Below are 20,657 nucleotides of genomic sequence, written 5' to 3' on the forward strand. Positions count from 1 at the left end.
GACCAATTCGGAAATGTATGAAATAAAAGCTGGATTAAAGTTTTTAATTTAGCTTTAAAAGTGACAAAATTGAAGAACAAAACAAAAGTTATATTCCAGCACCCAAGCTATGTATGAAAAAATAGACTAAGTTTATATCACCAGAGTAAAAAATACAGTTAATAATTTAGTTGTCATTGTTGGCTGCTCATTCTAAGTGTCTATGAAAGCACAGATGAGGAAGAACTTTAAGAACAAACAGAAGAGGGGCAATTAATGAGACTGCTGGAGAAACAGAAAGGATTGTCACAATGAAAGGCAGAATTTCTAGGCAAGCATTGTAAATCAGACCTGTAGCCAGCTGTGGAAGTTGAGAATAAGGTACCTCTAATCGTTAGCTAAGGAAATTGTTAGAATGATTTGCCGAACTCATTTCATCCCAGTACTCGGTATACAATGACACCTAGTGGCCCCCTGTTTTCCTTCCAATTAGTAAATACCATTCGACTGAATAAAAGGGAAAAAGCAAAGTTCTACAAATATTGCCGAATAGGAACTAGTATTTATTAAGACAAATCTTTCTGGCACAAATCTCTCCTTTGTTAGAGTAAAAAACAGAGGCAGAAGGCTTTTTTAAATTTAAAAATCTGTTAGTTCAATGCATCTAAGTTTTTACTTGTTAACTGCTGTTCCTACAAAACCTTCAGCAGGTTTGACAAGACAAAAAAACCCAACACTTACTTTTATTTCTTATCATCTCAAAAAGCCAAACAAGCCAAGCTTACCAACAATTGCAGCCGTATTGTAACATTTCCAGTTACACATGCAAGTCTGATTTCTTTACAAAAAGCCACCAAGACACTGCTTATGGGTAAGAAACTGTAACTTAAATTTCCCTGAAATGGCCACAAGTCTCTACTTTGTTTCTTCTTGCATGAAATCCTTTCCTCTGTTTACATCCAAGAAAAAACAATCACAGAAAAGATACTTAATTCAGGAGCTGAGCATCAAGTCTAATTTTAATACATTTATATATAAAAATGTGTCTATTAATGACAGCAACCATACATATTTATACATGTTTTTGTATCACATATATCCCTACAAGTGCTGCTGTAAACCACAAAACTCCTCCAGATTCAACACAAGTGCAGAAATTATTGACAATCAATGTTTTTAAGTGATCTAAGTATAATCAATCATCTTTAAATAACAGCCATCTTATAAATAGAGATGACAATGCAGTTGTGAGAGTTCTCCATGGTTCAGTAATGTAATGGAATGTAACTACAGTATGTTTAAGGAAGTAATAAAACTAAGGAAATTTAACCCAATTGTATGCAATTTCATAATCTCATCAGTTAAGAAATCAAGGGTTTGGTTGTCTACACAATAAATAAATACATCATCCTCTCACCAGGAATTATTGGTGACTTCAGTGTTACTGGATTCAGTACCAGATCTCAGTTTAGTTCATATGTGCAACCACATTTTGAGAAGCTGGAGCGAACTGAGTACTGTTGAGAAGATAATGCATGTGAATGGCACTTGAAAGGTTGACTGTTGCCAATTCCTCTACTTTACCATAGGCAAGCAATTTTGGAATTACATCTTCTTCATCTGATGTGAAGAGATGTAGATGGACTACCTACTTAAAATCTTGGATTCTTTTCTTATCATGAGTAAAAATGAAAACATTTAGAATGTAGAAATAATTTAATAATAAAAATATTAAGAATATTATTTAATAATATATTAACTTGGTAAGCAATATAAATATGAAAACAGTATAGCTCACCCCTATAGTTAAAAAACTAGGTTTCCAGCCACTTTAATTGATAAAGGAGACTGAAAAAGCTGTACTTGCTTTTCTTGCAAATAGTCATGCCAATGATTAACAAGGGAAAAAAACATTTTACAACTCTGTATTCTGTTAAAACCTGATAGTCAGTTTAACTGTTTCCTAACTTTTTAACTGCTTATTACTTCACCCATTATTCGAATTATGCAAGACAAGACCAAACGCAAAAAAAACCAACCTTGCTCATTTATCTAGTAAAAAATCTTTTGAGAGACGGACAGCATTTTTGAAAGTGAAACTAAGGCGGCAGCAGGCAGACATTTGTAGAACAGAACAAAACATGCTTGGGCATGCCTAACATTGCTGTCACACCTAAATTTAAAAAGACTCAGAACAGGCCACCAGGAACTCTTTAATTATTTGCCTGTTATCTTCCTCCATCTCACAGGCACAAAATCATTCCAGGAGAAGAATCAATGTGTGTGGGAGGGGGGAAAAGTCAATCCTCTATTTACTTAAGAAGACGATCAAAATGGATGTCAACACTAAGACAGTTGGTGACGCTGGGAGACAGCCCACAAAAAAAAAACCCAAAGCATCCACAGAAGTTAAATAATCACTGTATGAAAAAGCATCCATTAAGTATTTTGGGAGGGCTCTAAACACAGTGCAAGAATTCTAAATGCAATTATAAACTCAACTGCATTTTCTGCGTTGCGTGTTGTCTTCTACATCAGACTGACATTATCACTGAGATGCCAGCACATCACTAGGAACGGAGGCAGTCAGTTCAAGCACCATTTAATGAACATGCATCTAAATCACAGCTGCTACAGAATGCCTCAGCATCCTTACCAGGACACAATTATTGGTCTAAGGAAGAACTCAAGTTTATCTGTGGAGAAATTTCTAAGCAGTAATGTTAACCGACAGCTGTGGCAAATCATGAGAAACCTTGCTTGGCAGCAGGTTAACAAGTTGCAAAAAAGGGGCAAGATCCATTCTCATTTGAAAGCCACTTCTAGTGAAAAATACCAGGAATAACTTTTAAGGAACTTGAAAGCTGGAGATTCTACCTTCCTTCACACAGCCGAACTCTTGAGGAAGTGAATTTCAGTGCCATGTTTAAGATACTTTTATTTTTATTCATAAGAAAAGAAAAAAAGCTTAAGACTAAGCTGTAAAATCCTTGAAAAACCAAGGTAAGAATTTCTCACCATAAAATTAACCACTTGAAACCAATGACTCAGTTGAGGACTACAAAAGGGTCAGCATAAGCACAGGACGAAGCATCAGCACAAAATACACTGGCAAGGTGTGCTTGCATCCGCTGTGTTCAAGCCCGTGAAGATGACTGATAGATCAACAGAAGCAGCAACACCACCAGCACAATTTGTCACTACTGTAATGTTAGCAGGCTGCTGAGAAAAGGGTCTATTCTGAGTTCTGTTCATTTCAATAGAAGTTATACTTGCATCCTAGAAATCTTTCAGGAACAGTGTACATTTAACCTAAAACATCTATTATGGAGAATTCCTCAATTCTCGGTTTCTACGTGGCATGCACACTCTTCTGCATTTGTGTTAGACTAAAATTCCCACTAGGATCAGTGTATCTTTAAGGCAATTTACTTAAATAGCCACATTCCATTGCTGCATGCAACTTCCTAGAGCAAACTGGTGAAGGGCAAGGATTTCAGTTCCCCTGTAACCCTCAAAACGTGGGACAATAAATGCCTAAACTCTCCTTTACCTCAATTCTTAGAGCTACTCCTATTGTCTCTAAAATTACATTCACTTCTTAAAACAGCTGATCCTGAGAGCAGAAGGCTTTTAATCTGAGTTTACCCAATGTTTTCTGGCACAGAAGGATTTGAATTTTAAACAAGGTTATCAAACTGCTTGAAAAGTTTCAACCAATTCATGCTGCCTTTCTGCAACTCTTATCACACTAGTCTTAAAACAGGACACTGCATTTCACTTCTGCAGGCAACTTCATTTTGTAGCACCACTTTTCAGCAACCTCCTTCAGACTGAGCCTGTGGATTTGAAGCACTAATTCTAAAGCTAAGAAATCTGAACAGCATAATGCACTAATCCCAATAGGGACATTACCCAGCCTCAAATGGTGATAAACTGTAGTCATTGGTAACTGGTGCTGTGCACAACACTAGTTCAGTCTGTGATAGCCTGGAACTGGAATTATGGAGTTTCAGAATACAGCCTTCATACTCCCTTTTAAAATTCTGGTATGAAACAAGACAGGGCTAGCAAAAAGCCTTCAACATTGGAAGACTACTGACAGCAACCTTAAAGCTCTTCATGAAGAAACAATGCTCTTTCCTTTGGTTGCAAAAACTTGCCTGCATTATGACTAGTTGTTTCTAGAGAACTTCCAGAGAAATATGTTTGCTCACAAATTACTACCTCCTATTCTCATCCCTGAAAACTTTTGAAGATGGTGTCTTGCAACATATGAATTGTGTTAACTAAACTGCACAGACCTACTTGGTTAGCATTCGACAGAATAATTACAGCAGCAAGTAGATCAACAGTTTTCTAGGATTTGGGGTTGTCACTTGATTTCTGGTGTCTAATCTTAAACTTTAAGTTGAAGTGCTGAAAACCTTGGGATAAATTAGCATGATTCTATTCAAGCTAACAAATGGGACTAACTTTTGAGTGTTAAAACTAACTTTTGAGTGTTTTGAAGCACAGTAAAGCACGCATACATTGAAACATATTGGAACAAGGGAATTGGTAACTTGGAATCCGGTAGAAGGAAATGCATTACACTTGGACCGGAGGAGTGCTGGGTAGTTTGGGTGGTTTTTGAGGGGAATTTTCTGGTGTAGTTGTGTTTTTGGAGGGGGTTTTGATAGTGGAACTCTTTAACACCAGTCAAATTCAAGTGTGGAGCAATGCAACATCTAACTAAGTAATAAAACATCTAACTGAATCAAAACTTACATTCAGTTTGGCTCATGAGGAATTGTTTTAGGGAAATGCTGTCTACAAGAGGCAATACTGTATTGGAAAAGCCTTCTGTGTTTATCAGCCCCATACGGCAGACTAACTTAGATAGGCACCACCTTAGAGAGCAAGACACCCTATTGGTCTTTGTTTCCCACTTCAACTGTTGCAAGCAGAACACATGAAATCTTCCGAACTCTTTGCAGAATCTTCCAACATACTTGATCAATTGGATCCAGGCTTAAAAATCACACATTCAGCTATCCTGGTAAATTACACAAACCCTTTACGCAAGCTTTTCTTTTTGTTTACATTTCTCCACCTTTGAGTTGCTGGGCAGGAGGAAAGCCTTCTTTCTTCAAACTGTACAAAGGTAGCCTATTGCAAACAGGAAGCATCACCTGTAATATCCTGGATATTTTCCTCTCATAAGAAGTTTCGTGAGGTTTCAATATTTGAATTTCCCCCCTCATACCCCAATATCAGATCTACCTGGCTGTGGTTCCACATAAATACACAATCACAGCTCCATTCCAGAACTCTTGTTTTTTGAGTAACTGAAAAGTAAAATAAGCCCAGCTGCTACGATCTGCCCAATTTCTAATTCCTGCCTTGGAACAGAAGTGTTAAGAGTACTTACAGAGAAAGCAGTTGGCCAGGGTTATGGTCAGAACAAATAATTTGAGTTACATTAAGCTATCACAAAATTTTAGATGGATGACTGCGGCTATAATATTTGGTATTATTAAGGCAATCACAGCTTTTTTTAAAAAACTCTGAACACTATTTCACGAGTTGCAGTGTAACTGTAGCATACTTCTGATAACATACTAGATTTTAAGGCTTTTATACATCCATAAAATGAAGTTTTGTTAATGAGTACAATATCTTTGAGTGATGGATGGGTATCAGCAGGCCATACTGTAAGCCTGAGTACAGTATGTTACAATGATCTTGTTATTTCTTAACATCTCAATATGTATATTTTATTTAACTAATAAAATTGATTAAATGAATTGCAATTGACAACTGTACAGTATTCCACAATTCTTTCATTTAAGTGACATGCAAGTATAGACAGTGGTCAGAACATCCTTTCATTTAACTTTGTCAAGCATCACAGGATTAATGGTGATATGCATGTATAAAAAAAATTTCTTGTAAATACACTGAACTTCAGATTAAAACAGGTTAACCATGAATGTTTGATCCAAGAAAAGGGCTGAGTTATTAGGAAACTCATCCCACACTGAACTTTGAAACAAGCAGGTTTTCTTTATAAATGCAACATGGGATCAACCTGCTTGTTCCTTAAGCACTGAACTGAAGCAAACAGCTGAGTTGTAGCCAGCATATCCAGAATGCTGAGAAAACAGTACTTGGCAGTTGTAACAGCCTCCAACTCAAATTTTTGTGGAAGGTTACAGTAACCATAGGCAAAATCTGGTTTCTGTCCTGTTGAAGAAAATCAGTCTTGAACAATCTAAATTATAACCCAATTTCAATTCTTTTAACTTTTTAATATGTAAGACTACACAGAACTGACCTGGCATAAGGCAAACTTTTCTTAATAAAATAATAGTAAAATCTAGCATTTCTAATCTTATTTTCTACAGGCCAGTTGTATCTCCATTTCTTTCAAATGGTGAAACATCTGTCCCAGAGCAAGAGGAATGAGGACAAGAGATTTTGCAAGTATTTCACCAGCCAATTACAGGAGTTGAAAACACAGCACACACTTTAGCATCACCAGCGTAATGAAGAGCACTGGCTTATGCAGCCAGTAGAAAGAAACCAGTGGCACAATGGATTTGCTTATAGGAGAAACCACATTAGAACATTTGAAATGTTTACTTTAAATGTGGTTTTCTGTAGAGATTTAAAAGACAGAAAATAGAAGACTAATTTTGGGAAATTGAACATTTATTTTTCCCTTCCTTGGTCTTCTATTCTAATCCACTCCTGAACATCGACACTAGAACTAGCACTAATGCTAAATTACTACTAATAAGGTTCAGGCTCTTTTTTTGATGCAGCTCCAATTTTATGTGTGTGTTTGATAGAAATTGTAACTGCTGCAAAAGTCAATTGGGAGTAAAACCAGAGGAAAAGTAACAATGATTACCAACACCTCACATCATTTGATAAGTGCTAGCTCAGAAATTGTATAATTCTCCATTTCTACATCTGACATGAGTTGCCTCCCAGAATTATTTTTCCTGGCTATTTTGTGTAATCAGTTTCTTGATAACATGAAGGCATCCAAACTCCTTTTTTATCTTATATAAGCCACTAGGCAGTAACATGACAAGTCTTTCTATTTCCCTGTTCACTACTTGCACTGTTTTCAGCACCTCTCCCATTTTTTTTTTTATATTGGATAAGTACAACAGCACTCACAATTTGCTTTTTTTCTACTTTACCAAAACTATAAATCTCATTTTTTAAGCAGGACTACAGTAAGGAATAGCAAAAATAACTGTTAAATTTTTGGATCTTCATTTTTCCATAATGGTAATTTCAATTTGACTTTATTTTGACAGCGTGTCCATACTCCCCTCTACATGTAAAGTTTTGGACAGTGTGAATTCTAATTCTACATGCATGGGCCTTGGAAGCTATGTACATAAATAACCAATATTCCTGTAACCTTGTTGTTCCTCTCTCCAAGAAATGCAACTGTAATATAGCTGTTGTTGTAAGCCACAATAATTTTTTTTTTTTTCCAATTCCACGTTACTGCTGCTATTACTTAATGCTTGCAATTATATCTCATTCTACTCTTCAATTTTACCAGATGGGAAATATATAGGAGAGGAAAAAGTATGAAATACTTTGCTTACACTCTGCCTTCCAAGCATTATAAGCTAGGCTGGAAATTAAGGAATTCAAATAAGTAATAAATGCACATACACAAATCTACACAGCCACTACTGTCCAAAGATGAGAAAAATCTTAGAATTAGCCTGTTGTACAACACTGAGTTGTTTGCACAAAACTACTATTCTGCATTCTGGAAATAATTTAAAAGTAGCCTTTGTCAAGCTGTTTGCACATCTGTCTAATTTTAGAAGCTTTCTTAACGACATTCTTGCATTTAACACAAGAATACAAATTGAGTGCAAATTGAGAGCACTTTGGAATCTAAAGTCAGTTATTGTCAAACTCAACCTACTATATTTAACTTAAGATTAGTGGTATGTTCTAAACTATTTAATTGATCACTTGCAATTTCACACTGTCCCTACAAAAGGGCTTTTCTGTACTTTCCATATTTCCCTATTTTTCTGAAGAAAGCTCAATAAACATTGGTTACAATGTTATGTTGCAATTTGCAAAACAAAAATCATACAAATTGCCAGCATAAGTTTTCTGATAATGTAACAAGATTCATTTTGATATAGACAGATTACCACATCTTCTCCTGCACTGTACTCACTTCAGCACGAAGAGCAATATTTAAACAGCCAGTGAAATCAATTGTGTACTCTATGAATCAGTGTAAGGCTTCTATTTTTACATAATATTTTATTCAAAGGATCTGGTTTTAGTTAATTATATTACCAAGCTTGCTTTAGTTCTTCCTACCACTACAGCTCAGCTGTCCTTGACCTTTCTAGAACAAACCTCTCTTCACCACCAATGCTGGCAGCACAAATCTCCATTTATAATCCCAGTAGAGCTTTTCGGCTTGTACTCCACTCAGTGCTTTAGCTCAAATGTTGGTGTGTTTCATTAGGAAAGCAGACCTCAACAATTGGGAACTTCTGGCTTATCTCAAAGTGAGAAGAAAACCTGCTCTCCCTCATTTCCTCTCCAATACACTGAAGGAGCGACTCCTGCATTATTTCCACAAAGCAGCAGGTGAAAAACTTGACTAGACTTCCTTTCTGGCAACACAGTCTTGCCATTGGATAAGACTTAGAACATTACAAACTGCCATTCCAATTAGTTATAAAAATACACACGTACAAAATCACTATTTTTTTAATATTTGTTTCAGATCACAGACAATATTCAAGTCCATCAAATACATTTAAGTGAATACTACTGTAATTAGTACAAAATTTACTTAAAACAGGTTCAATTTGCTTCAAAGATACTAGCTTCTCTAGGAAACTGTTTCAGTTTTCAGCAAACTGAAATCAACCCACAGAAGTCTGCTCACATGATACAGCCCTTTACTACAAAAGTAATTCCAAGTTTTGTGCCATTTGCAACCATTTCTACAACATTCATTTGCAAAGATGCTGAATGGCAGTTACCTAAGAAAGTCCACTTCCTTTTAAAGAAGTTTAGATCAGCTATCCTCTTACCCTGAAAGACTGCAAAAGCCCATTTCAGCAGGCATTCATGGTTGCTCTCCACAGCCAGTTTGCTTTGCTCCCCAGACATGCATACCCAGCAATGTCCAGAACGAACATTCCTTCAAGTACTCCCCATTTACTCAATAAACTATTAGAGGCAAACCAGACAAGATAAAGACGCTGCCATTTTTTCTGGCCTCAAGGTTAACCTGTTCAGAGGAGTCACTATTGAGCAACAGCAAACATACTTACCTTCCAAGTTTTATCCAGCCTGGTCAGAGCACAGAACTCCACAGGTTTTCTGTATAAATACACTGATGTCCGAAGTCTTTCAAGAAAATCTAAGTAATTTTATTTGGTGTTTGTTACAGATATACAAGTTACTGAAGCTGAGGCATTGGGTGTGGAAGATGGAAAAATATCAGCAAGATGCTACATTTTACCACAGGATTTTACCACTTTATTTTTTTTTTAAGTTACAAGACTTATTTTTTTTCCTGTTGCAGTTTCAGGCTATGGCGAGCTCATTAAAAATGTACTGAACAGTTGTCTATTCCTAGAGCACAAAAAGCATACAGCAATTTATTAAAAACGTGAAATATGTCACATTAGAACTTAGGGATCACAAAAGTGACAAACTCATCCGACTAAGTGTTGGCAATACCCCGTTTTAACAAAAACCACTTTTAAACAAGATTCTTCTCAACTAGCTAGTTTAAGCACAGAATTTGGAATATTTCTAGAACTACTCAATTAGTCTTACATATTCTGTTTTTTGGTAGTGTTACTCACAGAAGTCACCAGTAGTTTCATTTTAGTATTTTCAGTGTGGCATCAGCAGAAATAGCTTGCTGTACAATGCCTTACCCAACTTTCACAAAATTCAGTCTGGCCTAAGCTTTCAAATTTTATCCTAAGTGGCACCAAAATCCACAATGTCAGAAACAGACTGCAAAATAGGGCAGTGAAGTGGGGAGAAGCAGCTTAAAAAAGAAAACAGTCTCCTAAAAAGCAAGTGTTTTCCACTAAGCAATGCTAAATATGCTAGCAAGATATAATCAAGTACCTAAAGGTTTTGTACTACATGTAGGATATGTTCTCTTACAACTTCGTCTCTAGTACTAACTACTTAACGTTCTGTCACACACCAAAACCAGCATTTGATAATCATTAATTAACATTTTGTTAAAAATCTATATTACAGCGGAAATATCTTAATTACACCCTACTGACATAGTCAAAATTAAAGAGATATAACTTACTTAAAATAAGAAATTATTCTGAATTGATATCAAGTTAAACTTAGTTTAGCTATAACAAGAGAAGAGAAAAGCTAAATAAACCTGTTACTTATCCCTCAAATTTTAAATAACTTAATTTGAAAAACATTAGGAGAAAAAGGGCAATCCTTGCGATAGCAGTTCACAGCCTCAGCCTTCTGATAAGGCCTCATTTACTTCTAACTATAATTTTTAGTATTTGGGTTTTGAAGTTCTGCTGTCACTGTGTGGAAAATATTGCTGCACTTCCCACCTGGAAAGTACTCAACTTAGAATTGCCACATCAGTAGATTTTACTTTAAAGAGGCACAAAACCTTACGTGCAAAGAGAAAGGACCTTGTCTCTCTCAAAAAGACTAAATCAAGTCAGAAAACCTTAGTAACATTTCCTCTGTCATTCATGATAATACATTATCCACAAACAGTCTAGTGGGATGGAAAAAATAATAACGGTGGGAACCACTGCTTTATGCCTTAATATTGGTTATGCCTCCCCATGATTTCACACTGTACAGGTGGAAAGCATGAAACTCAAAGATTTTAGGAGAAGGTTTGTTGTCCTCATTGATAACTTCCTGGGAAGCAATTAATGGGTGAACAAATCACATTTGGGGGCCATAAATAAATAAAATTAATTTTAAAAGTTTGGCACTCCTTCCTCCCAAATGTTCCCTTCCCCTCCTTTCAGCAGTAAAACGGTGTGCTCTCTAACTTTAGATATTGCTGCATCATAATTTATACCTGGCTTAATCTTTGACTCTGCATCCTCTCCCTTTTGGAAATTTTGCTAAAATGGTACTTCAGAACAACTGTATAGAAAAAAAAAGTGTATTTACTACAGTCATTTTGTTAGAGGTACTTTCCACTCCACCTTGACACAGAAAATACAGTTGGAGGGAATAACTAATTATCATGGAGACTTCAAAACAGAAAATACAGGAATAGTGTTGGAGGGAATAACTAATTATCATGGTGACTTCAAAACAGATATATCCTCTTTTTGTGGGTGTAACTGTAAAAAAAGGACTGAACAAAAAGGCTTGAGGAAGTGAAGCAAGCACAGCAACCTAGCTAGATTTTTTTTTTTTAGAGAGGGAACTGGAAGCTCCTTTGACAAAAACAGGCCTGAAATAAACGCTACTGAAAAATTTCAAGACTTTGGGAGGCTCCCACTGTTCACTAGTTTTCTAGGCCATGATCCTTCAGACTAGATTTGGGACCTCTTAGTAACAGCAGTGAAATAATAACAGATAATAGCAGATATAGTTACTCCATTGAGTTAATATTTAAATATTTTCATCAAGTACTTTAACTCAATTTATATTTTAAGTAATCACTTGGCACATAGCAGAATTCTCCACTATTATTTAAAAAAATAGAAAAAAATAGCACAGTTCTCTTCAGTCTGCGTTTCAAACAGCAAACAGATGCCAACAAGCCTTATAATTTTGAGGTAAAAACGTGAATACAGATATTATATTGACAAATTCTTAATTATTTTTACAGTATGAGATGTAAACTAACTTTTAAAAACATGACTTGAAGTAGCTATGAATCTGCCATTCTTTCAGTCCTCTACAGTTGTTAAACGAGTATAAACAGAAAGTACACTTCATGTGTTTTCTCTTGCACTCAATTGTTATGCACAGTTAGCTTTTATACACATACTTACCACAGTAAAAACATGTCTATATATGATAACAGTAGAATCATTCAGATTTAAGTTAATATAGATGCACTTTTAGATAAAGCATAAACAAGTTGCTGAATCTCTGCTACGCTTAAGCAGCACAATAATATTGGGGTTTAAGGTTTATTTTACTACACCAATATTTACGTGCTGCTAGGGCGGAACAAGTATGACAACTCTTCTATTCATCCACGTGTCAGGAACAAATTCATTAATAGAAAATATTATATTAGTAGCTTCAACTGTTTCTCTTCCTTAAATTTCTAAAGCAGCAAATAATGATTCGCATCTTTATTACAGCATGAAAACCATGATGTGCTGCTAGAGTACTTTAAGGCCTCAAATATAAGACTTAAACCCTGCACAGGATTTTTTTTTTTTTTTTTTTTTTTTTAGTAAGCTTAACTGGAAATACAGCTTTACTTAAAATCGGTTTTATTCATATACCAACCTGTAAAATTAAGAACCTGTTATGGTCCAGATCAATTCCATGGCTTCGAAGAAGAATACCAACATCTTTGAAGGTCTTTTTCTTCCCATCAATGTGGTAGACAGAAGAATTATCTCTATAAGCAGTTCTGGATATACAAAATTTGCTGTTAGGAATGACTTCATAATCATCTCCTTCCTGTTTTGAGGAAAAACAAAGCCAGAAAAACAATTACTATATCACAGGTTTACCTCACATTTCATAATTAAGCATAGAAGTTTTATTATGTTCAGGTTTTAGTTCAACTGCACTCAGGGGTCCAGAAGAAGTGGGAACTGTGTCAGAGCTGCATATCTCAAAAAAAGAGGAAAAAATAAAACAAACCTTGATAACTGAACAAAAAATACCCCAAACCGTTTAAACAGAATGGCCTTCATATTCTGTCTTTCCCACCTCTAATACAAGCTATTGTTTTGAAAATATTTAATTTATTCTCTGTACCACAGCTTCAAATCACAAAGGAAAAGGCCTATTTCAAATTTAAAGTGGCTGTGCTATTCCACCCTTTAAATTTTAGATTAGGAAGTCCTGAATGACTTAACTACTGTTTGCATTTTAAACTCCCTTTTTTACAGTGCTAGGAAAAGTAGTTACTTTTAGCTGAGTAGTTCTAAAGAGAAACTGTAGAAGATAAAAATGCAAAACATTAAAGATGTGACAAAAATTACACCATCAGCTTCAAAAGATATCTTAGACCTACCTATAAAGAAGCAACTAAAATAAAGCTGGTACTATACTTTAAAAAAGTTAAAATTGATGCATGCCTCTTTTAAAGACTTAAACTGGCCTACCACTTTGCCAGATTAACCCCAAGAGTATAGGTATCTAGTATATACAGAAGTTTTTTAGATCATAAAGTTAGCTCCTAGATGTTAACACTAGGTCTAGTGAATAAAAGGAGAACAAATTTAATAATTTTTTAATCTAGTTATTATTAATTCAAACAAATGGTATGTGTGTATGTATATCAAGTCAAAGAAAAAAATAGCTAGCTTTTAGAACAGTTTCTCAAAAGGCTGGATAAATTGCTATTCTATTAATACAGTTCTTTAAAAGTTCAGTGTACACTTCCTACCATTCTGACTGACCCCAAAACTCAACAGTTGATATTTCAGCTAGAATGTGTGCACAAAAATTCTATTTAAATAAAATAATAGAAATAAATTCCTTACAATTCCACTGTAAATGCAATAAATCAACAAAGGAATCCAGAAGTTTTTATCAGTACATGAAGTGGGAAAGCAAAATATTTTTTTTTAAATTTGCCTACACCTTCTATATCATTCAAACAAAATACCGGGTTAAAAAATATTTAGTGGTAGGATGTAAGGTCTCCAATTTTTGATGAAAAATCTGTTTTAAAATTGCAGGTATGTTTACAGTATATAAAGTGTAAATGAGAAAGTTTCAGGTTCATTATATATTTTTCTAAATTTAGATAATCTAAAATAGTTTAATTGGTCTGAAAAAATCTCCTTAAAGATTTATTAAAATACATGCTCATATTATAATTTTAAGAGTACATATCTAAACAGACTTACAAATTTTAGGAGTCCTATTAATTTCAGAAATAAGTTATTTTCTTGAAGTAAAAGAGATGATAACTCAAACGATTTCTCTTTAAAATTATTATTAAATATTTCTAAATATTTAAAAAATGGACATGTACCAGATATTAGTCTTGCAAAAAAAAAAGCCAAAAAAAAGAACCTCTACTAATATTTTAAGAACTGCACTACTCAGAGATTTTATTTTTAAGCTAATTAACTCTGAATTGATGTTTTACACCCAAAAAGTAAACTACTCATGCTATGAAGTTTTCTCCAGCTCAAATTATATTAACCAAATAATAAAAGTTTTCAAATATTTAAATAAAAAAATCCCTACTGTTCTGGGTACAAACTTACATACCTTGTCAATGATCTTTTGGAAGTGGACTTCCACAGTACAGCTCTGGATGTTCATGTGTTCGTCAGAATTATGGATCAGCACAGAGAGCTTTTTGGATCTGATTTTTTGTGCTCGATACCCAAACACAAAAAGCATTGAATCAATGACATTGGATTTCCCACTGCCATTTGGCCCAATAATACATGAAAAACGCTGCATAATAGAAAGAAAAAAAGTTATATTCAAAGGGAAACACATCCTGGCCAGTGTACATCAGCCATTTCATTTGTGAACAGTTTAAAACAATTATTTCAAGTGCCTGAAACTTCAAACTATTTGATAGCTTAGTTTCTACTGCCAAAGGTAGAGCAGTAAAACTTATTTAAAAAAATAACACACCAACTCAGCTTTCTAAATTTTAACTTGTTAACTCAAAGCGATACTGCATTCAGCAAGCATGTTCACAAGGAAAGTTTCATGATTAGCCACGTAAGTCTCTTGTGGGCACTAAAAAATACTCTCATTCTTCAAACACACCCTTAACAGTTCTCCAGTAAACGAAATTAAGAGAAAAGAGTGTTTTTTTAAGGTTTGCTGATAAATTAAAATTGTACGGTATCAGAAAGCTGCACTTAACAGTTTTTTCTACTGTCCAACAATGCAAATTTTGAATATCACTATGTAAGTAACTCTAAAACTTAAATATTTTAGAGTTATTTTGAAGTAAGCTTACACGAAAATACAGGAAGGAATACTAACATACAGTGAAGCCTTACCTTCATTTAAAAAATGCTTAAGGTAAAAGAAAGATACCTTATGAAAAGGTCCCAAAGTTTGCTCCCCTGCATAGGATTTGAAGTTCTGGTTTACAATATGAGTTATCATGAGACGAGGAGCACCAGCTTCATTGGTCATTGCCGGAGGTGGGGGAGGAGAGATGCTGCCCAAAATCTCTTCTAAACTTCGATTATCAAGCACCTCATTTGAGACTGCTAAAAACCACCAAAAATAAACACAAAGAAAAAGACTATAAGCTCTCAATGACCAGGCACCTCTTCAAAAGTCCCACTGGACAAGCGAACCATTTCTATATGATCCAAACCTATATATTTGACTGTAATTATTAAAATTGGCTAGGCGGAATTAAAACTCTTCTTTCCATAAACTGAGTCTTTAAGAGAGATACTTAAGATGTCCAATCGATTCACTAGTGGATTTGTTCTTTCATTATGTAATTCTTATTCTAACACACTTTAATAGGCACTCTGCAATTACAATAGCTACAACCGTCACAATAAGCCTACAAATCTGAAACAGGCAAAGTCTTTCTAATTAATAAGTGCAAAGCCACATTTCAAGCGTGCTCACAAGACACTCTGCAAGATTTGGGGATCGCTGCACAATGCTCTGAAAGCTGTAATGACAGCACAACTACTCTGCAAAGACAGGAAGTTTGTTACGAAAACAAACTGCCCCCCTGGATATCAGCTAGTTGTGAGCACAGCAACTTTTCAACAGTCACCAATAACTTTTTCTTCAAATAGACAGTAGCTTTTGCCACCAATTTCAAGATATTAATCCATTTGTCAAATACCTTGCTTTAATAACTGCATGTCTGGCTACCTAAAAAGACACACACTTTTGTTTTTCCAGACATTTTCAGCGAAAACTCAACTCAAGAAACTCAAGTAAAAACACTGCTTCATGAAAAAGAAAGTTAAATCATTTTAAGAGTTAAGTAAACAAACTTGACATTTATTCCATTCCAAGAAATCCCATACCAATTGGTGCATACAAATTTGGAAAATACTGATGTTGTACCACAATCTTAAGTACAATGTTACAGATCAGGAATATAAAAAAGGCTTCATTAGGAGAAAGTCTACAAATTGCTTTTGCACTTGTACTAAATCACTGGTCCAAACACTTTAACTCTTTGCAACCCCTCTTTACCATTTTAAAAGCAGTTTAAACTTGACAGGAGTGAAGGCTTTCAAAATTCCTGTCTAGAAAAGAAAAGAGCAAATCCTATCTGGAACAGTTGGTAAATTCAGCCAAACCTCGCTGCTAACCTGGCACTATCATCAAGTTTATACACCAGAGCAACAATATGCAGACCTACCTTCTGGAGATACTTCACCAAGCTGCCTGTTGCCTTCGTTTTCCACTTCCATGTCACTGGTGGGCTCCTCTAAGGGCTCTCTGCCTTTCTGATGGTCTGCTGTAGAGGCTTTGGTGCTCTTACTTGGCATGAGCTCTGTTGGCCGTTTCCCTTCTATTCCAAGCAATCAAACTACTGAAGGGCTCTATCTCCTTTGCTAACATAAACAAGAAAACCCCATGATCTAAGCATTGAACTACAGTCCCCTAAGGAATATACCTACATGTTTGCCCAGATGTTCAACTAATACAGAAACTAAAGACTAGAGCTATTTTGAAGACAAAAATCCAAATCTGAAACAAAATATAAATCTTAGCTTCATAACAACATATTTTACAATTCATCACACCCCACCCCCGCCACCCCCCGTAAACAAACCTACCCTAATCTCCAGAAACTTCACGAATCTACCTTCTGAAAACTCCTACAGCCATGTTCAATGCTATTACTATGCTCAGAGAAAGCAACCATGATGCTGGGGGCAAAAGAGTTAAAGACACATTCACAATAACAAACTGAGTAGTCATATGTCTATACTCTTCTAGAAGCACTCTTTACACATACGTTTAAGACCTGGCACGTATTTTACTTTCAACAGTCCATGCTGACTATGTATTTTATATAGACAGATAAACAAAAAGACCTATGTAATTATAGCAAAGACTTGACTCTTAAACGGTTTAAATCAACACTCATTTCACAAAATACAACACAACCACTACTGCCAGCATTTAACATTTAACATAGAAAGCAAAACAAAATACCTTTATCTAGTTGTGATGTTAAAGTTAACTGATCAAGAACGAAACATCAGCTGGCACTTAAGCACAGCTCCCAAAGAGTATAAATAGAAAGTAACCGACAAGAAATACGATTGCAGGAGCGAAACCCTCTCCAAGGAGTCTAAATTGCAGAAAGTGGTGAAGTTAGCTCGCAGAAAAACAGACATGAGAAAGTTTACTTCTCACAAGATAAAAAACTGACGTGGTTCGAAAGTCATCTTACAATTGGTGCCAATCATTTGACGTTTTCAGACCTACCCCCAGCCCACACTCTCATGAGAGTCCTTCATTTGGGACAATGGGGGAGGGGGAAAATGAGAGAAAGAACTCATTTTAAGGCAATTCGAGTCTATGCCCCTGATCCGAAGTGTTCCACAATGGCTGTCTCAGACAATTACAGCCTCTCAAAGTACAAGATATCTTTTTTTTTTTTCCCCTAAAAACTGCTCCACTCCAACCGAATCGGGCAATATAGACCTATTTACCTTACCAACCCTTCCCCCGGACACTTCATTAGAACGAACAATCCCAACTACTTGACCTCAGCTTCTAAATCGCGAGAATCCAGCTGCCACATACTCTCTAGCAAATTTAACGACTTCGTGCCCAGCCACTCCCCAGAGGCAGCTCCAAGGTGTTAAAAGCATCCCTCGACATATCCTGACAAAGGCCGGTTTTGTTATGGGGAAGGTGGAAAACAAGAGTCAAGAGACTGACAGAAGGGCTTCCTCGTTAACAGCCGGTTACATCTGATAGCAATAACCTATGCCAGTGAAAAATTGTTGGCCTTTCTTTAATCCATCCGTTAACCTACAGAGTCCAAGTGCACCCTTGTCACGGTCTTTCCAAGTCTTTATGGACTTGCTCAGGATTTCACTCTCATACTTCAAGCATGAAAGGTGCAGGCAGAGCTAACAGGGAGGGTCCCGGCTTTGTAAGCAGATTAAAATCAGGCCCTTGTGCTACCGAAACGTATTTCTGCACCTTCCCGTCTCAGCTGTGTCTGGGGCACACGGTCCCCAGAGGCCCAAGAAGGCACAGCGGGAAACCTAACTTCGGCTTTTCCCCGCAGGATGAAGAGAAGCCTCTCTCATCCCCTCTCGTCAAACACCTTTGCCTGCACTAGCCGGGACGGACAGACCGGGCAAGACCCCTGGGGAAGGGCCCGGGCCAGGAGAGACCCTCAGGGGAAAGGGGGAAAAGGGAGGAAAAGCCCATCGGAGGCGAAGGGCAAAAACGAGGAGGAAAAGCTCCCTCGGGGGTGAGAGGGGAAAGACGAGCAGGAAAACTCCCTCGGGGGCGAGAGAGGAAAAAGAGAGAGGAAAAGTTCCTCGGGGGTAGATGAGAAAAGGGGAAGGAAAAGCCTCTCATAGATGAGGGAACAAGGGAGAGGAAAAGTCTCTTGGGGATGAAGGAAAAGGGGGAGGGAAAAATGGGAGGAAAAACCCCTCGGGGGTGAGAGGGGAAAAAGAGGAAGGAAAAGTTCCTCGAGGGGGAGATGAGAAAAGGGGAAGGAAAAGCCTCTCGCGGAAAAAAGAGGAGGAAAAGCTCCTTCGAGAGCGAGAGCGAATAAAGGGAAGGAAAAGCTCCCTCGGGGGCAAAAGAGGAAAAAGACGAAAAGCCCCTCGGGGGCAAGAGGAAGAGAGGAGGAAAAGTCCCCCGGGGGCGAGGAGGGAAAAGAGGGAGGAAAAGCTACCCGGGGGCGAGGGGGAAAAAGAGGAAAAGTCTCTTGGAGATGAGGGAAACGGGGGAGGAAAAGTCTCTCATCGGTGATGGAAAAGAAGAAAAAGCCCCTTCGGGATGAAAGGAAAAAAGGGGAAGAAAAAGTCCTTTGGAGGCGTGAAGGAACGAGGGGAAGGAAAAGCTCCCTCAGGAGCAAAAGGGGAAAAAGGGATGAAAAGTCCCTCGGGGGAGAGGGGGAAAAAGGGAGGAAAAGTCCCCCGGGGGCGAGGGGGGAAAAAAGGGAGGAAAAGTCCCCCGGGGGCGAGGGGGGAAAAAAGGGAGGAAAAGTCCCCCGGGAGCGAGGGGGGAAAAAAGAGAGGAAAAGTCCCTTGGGGCTGAGGGGAAAAAAGGGGAGGAAAAGTCCCTTGGGGCTGAGGGGAAAAAAGGGGAGGAAAAGTCCCTTGGGGCTGAGGGGAAAAAAAAAGGGAAGAAAAGCCCCTCAGGACCAAAGGGGAAAAAGGGATGAAAAAGTTCTTCAGAGAGAGAAAGGAAAAAGGGGAGGAAAAATCTTTCAGGGGTGAGGGAAAAGAGGAAAGAAAGGCCCTTTGGGGGCGAAATAGAAAAAGGGGGAAGAAAAGCCTCTCAGGGGCGAGAGGAAAAGGGGAAGAAAAGCCCCGCAGGGGCGAGAGGAAAAGGGGAAGAAAAGCCCCGCAGGGGCGAGAGGAAAAGGGGAAGAAAAGCCCCGCAGGGGCGAGAGGAAAAGGGGAAGAAAAGCCCCTCGAGGCCAAAAGGGAAAAAGAAGGAGGAAAAGCCCCTCGGGGGGGAAGAGAGAAAAAGAAGACGAAAAGCCCCTCAGAGATGAGGGAACAAGGGGGAGGAACAGCCCCTCGGGGAGAAAGAAAAGAAACGGCAGGCAGAGCCCCTCGGGAGTGAGGGGAGAAGATGAGGAAAGCGGCGCGGGGCAGAGCCCGCCGCCCTCCCACTCAGCCCCAGCGCCGCGCCCCGAGGCCATCCCAACCGCCCGTGCCCCGGCTGAAGCCGCTGCCACCGCCTCCCCTACGCCGTTCCCCATCCCGCCGAGCCACTACCTTGCACCCTGGAACGGCATCCAGCGCCGGAGAAGGCAGCGGCTCTGTGTGGCGCGGCAGCTCGGCCGCTTCCACACTCGAAAATGGCGCCCAAACGGCGAACTCGAACCGAAATTCGTTAGAAAAAGGCGCGGTGCACGCTGGGAAGGGCGGGGGGCGGTGCTCGCGCCGGTTTGAAAGCGGCGCAAAAAGCCCCGCGCGACGCCATCTTGTTTTCCGTTGCAGGGGCCTTAGGCGGGAGGAAACCCGGGAATAAAACCTTTCCCAAAGCGAAAAAAGCACGATATTTTGTTGGTTTTTTTATGAGGGGAAATAAAGAAGGGAGAGGCTCGCGGCGGCCGCGCGTGGAAGGGGTTTGTTCATTTTCGAAGTAGGTCAGTGGGCGGCGCTTGGGGGGGGGGGGAAGAAAGCGGGAATGTGACATACAATTGAATAAAAATCGCTGGGTTTATAGGGTTTGAAGGTGGTGTGGGTTGTTAATTCATTAATGGGCGGTGTCACCTGGCATGGGAGGGACCGTGAGGTGGCGGTGGGGCGAGGAGGAGGAGGAAGAAG

The 20,657-nt window shown here is 38.1% G+C and overlaps 2 protein-coding genes across 4 annotated transcripts in view; one reads left to right on the forward strand and one right to left on the reverse strand.

The window, feature by feature from the left end:
* SMC4 (structural maintenance of chromosomes 4) overlaps positions 1-20,249 on the reverse strand; it is a 44,118-nt gene extending 23,869 nt beyond the window's left edge. The window contains exons 1-5 of one of the 3 annotated variants that reach the window (XM_054074620.1): positions 20,103-20,249; positions 16,532-16,727; positions 15,223-15,398; positions 14,431-14,622; positions 12,481-12,657 (exon numbers count right to left, since the gene is read on the reverse strand). In XM_054074620.1, the coding sequence (XP_053930595.1) occupies positions 12,481-12,657; positions 14,431-14,622; positions 15,223-15,398; positions 16,532-16,661 (675 nt within the window). In that variant the 5' untranslated portion in view covers positions 16,662-16,727; positions 20,103-20,249. Of the gene's footprint in view, positions 1-12,480; positions 12,658-14,430; positions 14,623-15,222; positions 15,402-16,531; positions 16,728-17,334; positions 17,569-20,102 lie in introns of those variants that run through there. The other 2 variants (XM_054074618.1, XM_054074619.1) reach the window with 2 other exon arrangements.
* Positions 20,250-20,368: 119 nt separating this feature from the next.
* IFT80 (intraflagellar transport 80) overlaps positions 20,369-20,657 on the forward strand; it is a 51,353-nt gene continuing 51,064 nt past the window's right edge. Inside the window, exon 1 of the mRNA XM_054074622.1 lies at positions 20,369-20,476. The gene's annotated coding sequence lies outside the window, so the exon portion shown is untranslated. The remainder of the gene's footprint in view (positions 20,477-20,657) is intronic.

The sequence above is a fragment of the Cuculus canorus genome, chromosome 9, assembly GCF_017976375.1.
Source record: "Cuculus canorus isolate bCucCan1 chromosome 9, bCucCan1.pri, whole genome shotgun sequence".
Classification (NCBI taxonomy): domain Eukaryota; kingdom Metazoa; phylum Chordata; class Aves; order Cuculiformes; family Cuculidae; genus Cuculus; species Cuculus canorus.